General features: G+C 46.9%; 1 protein-coding gene across 1 annotated transcript; it reads right to left on the bottom strand.

Moving 5' to 3' along the window:
- Nucleotides 1-3,272: 3,272 nt before the first annotated feature.
- LOC124157145 lies at nucleotides 3,273-3,884 on the bottom strand. The gene has a single exon (XM_046531645.1). The coding sequence runs from the start codon at nucleotides 3,882-3,884 to the stop codon at nucleotides 3,273-3,275; it is 612 nt and encodes a 203-aa protein (XP_046387601.1).
- Between the last annotated feature and the right edge of the window lie 2,664 nt (nucleotides 3,885-6,548).

The following is a 6,548-nucleotide window of genomic DNA, read 5'->3' as shown; positions in this document are numbered from 1 at the left end:
ATAGTCCCTCCCTCTCTGTGTCCGAAACTTGCACCCTTGAAAAACCTCGCGTTTTTTTCGGCCACTTCTTCCTCCTCAAAATTCCCCCTCTCTCCCCTTGCATGTCTCCCACCCCTACTTCCCCCCCACCTCCCTTACTTTCCCCTCCCTCCCTCCTCACTGTTGCCAACTCCTTTGGCGTCCATTCACTCCCCCATTCGTCATTCGGGATTTCCGACTTCCTCTCTCCACTTCATCCCCTTGTTACCCTCTTCTCTCTTTCACACTCTCCCTCTATCTCTCTCTCTCTCCCTTTCTCTCTCTTTTCTCTTTGAACCACGCCCACTCCTTCACACTTTTTATTTTTCAGCAATAAGGTTGAGTCAGAGTGGGGGGAAGGTTATGTTATGGACTGCACTGCTCTCTCCGTATTTGATGCTCAATAGAATTTTAGTTCCACATTTATTCGCTGATAATTGCTGATAAATTCATGCCATCTAATATGAAACCTCGTCGAATCGAAGGTGCCACTGCTTATTAAGCCAAGGCAGACAGAAACATATCTTTTTAGTTAAGGTTTTCTAAAACAAGTTATTTTAATAAAAATTTAATTTTCTTAGGTTTGGACTAGTCTTCTAGCAACTTTTCTGGGAAATATTTTTTTGAGGTTTAGTCTATCCACCAGTGTGATCCACCATATTTTATCTTTCTATCGTTTGCTCTACCTCCAGTAGTAAATAATGTTAAATAAAACTATGCGGATTAAATAATAGTTCCTTAACTAGGGGAGCTCGGTAGCCTAGTTGGAAGAGTGCCTGGCTGCTGATCCAGGGGCCCCGGGCTCAAAGACCTAGAAAGAAGCCTTCGGAAACCCCCAAACAGAAATCCTCGAAGTGCGAAATGACCTAGGGAAAGAAAATGGTCCTGATTATGTGAAATTCACTCTTTTGTGGCTTAGTTCGAGGTAAGCTTTGATCTCACCTATCCAAACCAACCTTGGGGGTGAGTCCTTGTATGAGTGCTTTTATTATCATCATCAACACTCTGAATATATTTTGTTGTTTATCCACGGGTCCCTGCCAAATGGCTGCCTCTTAGAAATTTCAGAACTGTTGGTTTCAATTATATATTCAAATATATATCGTATTTGTGTCATAGTATTGCTGTAAGGTGGTGTGCTTTTACCATTCTTTCAAACTGATCTAAGGTTACGCAGGCAAATATTGTGTTCAAGATAGTGCCCTATTTAAGACGTACCTACTAGTGGGTAATAGGACGAGTCTTTGCGCTATGCTTCGCTTTGCCATCTTATCCCCTTCTCTCCTTCTATTTCGCTCTCTGTCTCTCTCTCTCTCTCTCGTCTTCTTCTTCTTCTTTGCAACCCTTCGTTTCTCCCCTCATGCATCTGCTTCTACTTCCTTCTCCCTCTTTGTTGATGTCGCTTCAAAGCATTTGCAGAACGGGGTTAGTGGGGAGGTTCTTAATTTTTTTTTCAATTCGCAAATCTGGCAGCAGGGGTGGGGGGGATGGAAAGGATTAAGAAGGGGTTTGGGTTCGGTTGGAGATATGGAGGGGAAGGGAGGGGTGAACGGGAAAAGGGGTGAAGGAGCGCAGGGGAAGAAAAAAATGGGTTGGGCGGTCCAGGGCTACCAATGGCTGAATTTCCTTTTCGCGAAGATGGGATCCGCAATTGCGAACTTCATTGCGTCATCATCGCGCGGCTTTGAATGTGGATTTTGATGTTCTGTTTTCAGGCATAAAGTGTCTCTTCCGATGCAATTTTCCATAATTCATCAATTTTTTCCTCAGTATTCACCTTTCATCGTATTCCATAAGATTCTCACAAGGAGAAAACAAATAAACACTGATTAATTAAAATAAATGTGAATATTATGATTAATAAATATGAATGGTGACGATGTACATACTCTCGTTTGTCTTTAAACAAACCTATCGATTGAATATTTATAAAAGAAAAAAACCCTGTTTTATTTCTTAGGTTCTTCAGGAAGAGAGGTGAGCAAAGCACGGTTTATCGTTGATGGAAAACTTCATATTTTTTTTCGCGAAATCGGCGATATATTTGTGCGATTAATTCTCTGAGCCAAGGAGGTAAGTATAGCAAAAAAAAACGCAGTTGCCGGACCTGACGGAGTTGGTCGCTAAGTGACGTGAGGGGAGGGTATTCGGATGTGTATTTTCTTTCTTTTTTATTTTTCGCGGAGGGAATTCGTGCATCATCCCATCCCTCCTCCTCTTGCGTCACTCCACGGCTTTTCAGCGGAGAGCACAGTTTATATCCCCTCCCTCCCCTCGCAATCTCCTCTCTCTGTTGCCGGGGCAACACGCGTGCCCGGAAGTTGAGTCCGGTCCCTCGGCCTGAGAGGGGGCGAGCGGAACTTCCTTGAGCGGCACCTGAAAACTCATTCTCCCGACACTTGGCCCTTCACAAAAGGGAGTGCCCGTAATTAACCTTTCGGAAGGAGAATCACTACAAGACCAAGGCAACGAGTATAATAGCAATGTTCAGCCGCTTTTCATTTTCATACTAAACATTAGTTCCTTTAGCTCTTAGAACATGAATAAATAACTGCATAAATAACTCTAAAAACTTGAAAACCGAGCCATTGCTAAAAAACAAAGGGAAAGAATAACAATGCACCTTCTGTGGACGACCAATACAATAGAGAATATCCAACATGAAAATTTTAAAATGTAATTAGTTTATGTATCCATTCTTCCGGTGCTACCGCGTCGGCTGTTGGTTAAGACAACAGTTTCGATGGCGCTTAGCCAACAACGGACGCAGTAGTCCCGGAAGAATGGATACATTGGAACCTCGACACCGTGGAAACCTACGTAGTCACATTGTAAGTAGTTGATTTTTGTGAGTCTCTAGCATATGAGGTAATAACAGCACATAGCTCTCAAAAATTGAAAATCGAGTCGTGCATAAAAACAAGGGAAATTAATTCAAATCCAAAATGCAAATGCAATCTGTTCGGACCGTCGATACTGTGTTGTTGCCGAAAAAATAAGTAACTCCGTTCCGGGTTTCGGCCTCGTTATTGAGTAGCCAACAAGCAACTTTACACAGTCTGACTTTACAGCAAAATAACCCCCGTCTGCCCCAAGACACGGCCTTTTATATCCGTCGCTCCCGCAGCTCCGCGACCTCGGCGCCCGCTGTCTATCCGGGGTTGTCATTAAATGGGGCCTCCGCGACGAACCCGCCACATCTCTCCTTCTGAAAAAACACTGAATAAAACAGGGAAAGGAACAGGGAAACGGGTCTAAGGAGTGTATCGTTGAGGGGGACGCACAAGTCGTCCGTATCTCGTCCTGAATACTCCCGTCTCTGGTGGGCTGTGGCTCTTCGCTGTAGACTCGAGGTCTGGAAAAAATGCTTCATAATCACTCGAAATACTCGGCTGCCGTTCAGCTAATGTCAGCGCCACCCGATTCCTCCTGATGACTCCACTACCCGTCTCAATGAGATAGGACCGGGGATGGCCCGACTCTCCGACAACCGTTCCATACTCCCGACGATCTCTCACCCAAACGGTGGCTCCCGCAGGCAATAGGGGTAGTTCTTTCGTCCGGTGTCGTCGGTCGTAGTTCCTCTTCTGTCTCTCCGCGATGACCTTATTCTTATCCCGTAGGACCGTGAGGCTGGGCCATTTGGGATTCAACTTCGTAGGATGAAATGGCAAAGTCGTTCTCAGCTTACGTCCCATTAGTAGTTCCGCTGGGGAATACCCCGACTCCAAGGGTGATGCACGGTATGCAAGAAACCCCAACCACGGGTCTCTTTCTTTCGCCAGTATGTTTTTTACCGTTTTCACCGCTGCTTCCGCTAGTCCATTACTCTTTGGGTAGTAGGGACTGCTAGTTACGACCTCCATTCCGTATTTGTTCGCGAATTCCTGGAACTCTCTTCCTCCAAACGGTGGCCCATTGTCCGTTCGGACTACTTGTGGGATTCCGTGACGTGCGAATATTGATTTTATTTTCGCTATCACGTTCGTGGCCCGCGTATTTTCCAAATACGCGACTTCAGGGTATTTTGAAAAGTAGTCTACGATGACTAAGTACTCACGCCCTCTGCTATGAAAAATATCCATTCCCACCATCTGCCAGGGCCGTGCCGGTGTCTCCGTAGGTCTCAACGGCTCTACTCGCGATGGACGACGTTCGAGACATTCCGGGCACTTGCTTATCATTTCCAGTATTTGATGGGATGCTCCTGGCCACCACACCGACTGCTGCATCCGCCTCCGGCACTTTGAAATACCTAGATGACCTTCGTGGATACGGCTCAGTATCTCTTTCCTCCATGATTCCGGGATGTAAACCCTGGTCCCCTTGACTAGTAGCTCGTCAAGGAGGGAAAGATTTGCTCGTTCGTGGTAGAAGCTGGTATCCTCCCACAGCAGTTTCTCTTTACGTGGCCAGCCTTCTTTCACATACTTAGTTATTCGTCGAGTTCTTTCATCTTCTCGTTGCGCTTTCAACACTTCCTTCATGAGTTTGTCACTCATTGGTAAATCCGCTTTCACAGCTTCGACGTACAATTCCACGTCTTCATCGGTGAGAACATCGCCTTCTTTTGGGGTTTTGGAGATTGGTGATCGTGAGAGAGCATCTGGCGTATACAATTTCTTTCCGGGAACATAAATTACCTCATAGTCGAAACGCATGAGGCGCATACGGAAACGCTGCACTCTGGCGGACAATTCGCTGAGGGGTTTTGTTCCCAATAGTGCCACGAGTGGTTTATGATCCGTACATAGAAGAAATTTCTTGCCTACTAAATAATTTGCTAATTTTTCACACGCCCAGGTAAGCGCTAATACCTCCTTTTCCAATTGGGCGTAGCGTCTTTCGGTATCTGTCAACGTCCGTGACGCAAAACATACCGCTCTCCAATCACCATCTGACTGCCGCTGCTCTAGTGTAGCTCCCAATCCATATGACGATGAGTCGGCTAATACTCTTGTCGGTCGATTTGTCTCGTACATGGCTAATGATGGGGCACTAGTTAATCTTTGCTTGATTTCTTGGAAAGCTTTGGTGTGCGTAGCAGCCCATGGCAAAGGCTCTTTTTCCCTCATCAGCTCTCTCAACGGTTGGGTAACATCCGCCAAGTGAGGGAGAATCCGCGTCGTCACCCATTGCATAAATCAATGCGTCGACTTGCTCATCTTCTGGCTTTTTGGCGAGTCCAGAAGCTCGTCTGTACCTCTCGAACCGTCGACTCCATCTTGGCCAATCTTCCGCCACGAAGGAAAACTGCTGCGGTATGGACCAGGTAGGACCTCCTATCCCTTCGACTTGCTTATTCGACATAATAACACACCTGACACCATGTGTTGTTGCCGAAAAAATAAGTAACTCCGTTCCGGGTTTCGGCCTCTTTATTGAGTAGCCAACAAGCAACTTTACACAGTCTGACTTTACAGCAAAATAACCCCCGTCTGCCCCAAGACACGGCCTTTTATATCCGTCACTCCCGCAGCTCCGCGACCTCGGCGCCCGCTGTCTATCCGGGGTGTGACGGCTGCCCGGTCCTACGCCACTGCGCTCGCCGCTCTTCTTTTGTCATCACTATATTTTCCACCTCCGACCGCGGCGGTGGCGCTTCATTAGGTAGCGAGGAGGTGAGCCAGAGAGGGATACTCGGGGCAGTCGTTCGAAGAAGACCCGAGGGCGAAGCCTGCCCGAATCACTGAGGTTTTAATTTTCGGTAACGTAGTTTTTTTCTTTATGTGGCCGAGTGACCTGCTACCCAGATCCTCGCTTCGAGTAAGCTCTATACCTTAGTTTTTTTTTATCCTGATTACCTTCCCCTAATTCCCAGTGATGAAAAAGGGATAGGTTTGACCGCTAGCACGGTCCCTCCCCAACTTTTACTGAGGGAATTACCTTCCCCAAGTGGGAAGTTGGTATTATTCCGAGTACGGGCGGAATAATTTCACTCTTGCTCAGCATCCCGTACTGGCGCCCAATCGTTCATCACAACGGACCTCGACCCAGAGCTTAACCCGCGGCAGAACTGTCACATTTTGGCGCAGCAACGTGGGGCCAGAATTGCATTGGGAGACGTCCATCCGCTTCCACCACGAGGTTCAAGGTTAGTGTTTTCGTTAGGGTCAACGTTGTTTTCCCTATCCCATCGTTGGTTCCTTCCCGTGGTTCACCCTGCCCTGTAGTTTATCCCGACGAACCCCGGGAAAAGAAGATTAGTACCTCATCTCCTTTTTCCTTTTGTTTGTAGCTAGTGATGGAAGGCAAAACAGGTACCTCGTGGATAAATGAGTTATCCAAGACGGAAGCGATCTCTTATTGCACGAGATTCGGTTTACCAACAGAGGGTACTTTAGATCAGATTCGAAGTGCGTTAAGGGAGTATTGTAAAAATCTACCTGCCGCTGAGGCTTCGACCGCGCCTCCCGTTTTTGAGGGGAACTCGGTCGATAGTTTATTGAAACGTTTAGCGGAGGCTACGGTTAGTGTAAATCCGCGTTTAGGACCTATCGATTGGTCGAAATTAGCCGCTAGAAAGGGAC

Source organism: Ischnura elegans, chromosome 4 (assembly GCF_921293095.1).
Source record: "Ischnura elegans chromosome 4, ioIscEleg1.1, whole genome shotgun sequence".
NCBI lineage: Eukaryota > Metazoa > Arthropoda > Insecta > Odonata > Coenagrionidae > Ischnura > Ischnura elegans.
This window is presented reverse-complemented; position numbering and strand designations above follow the sequence as displayed.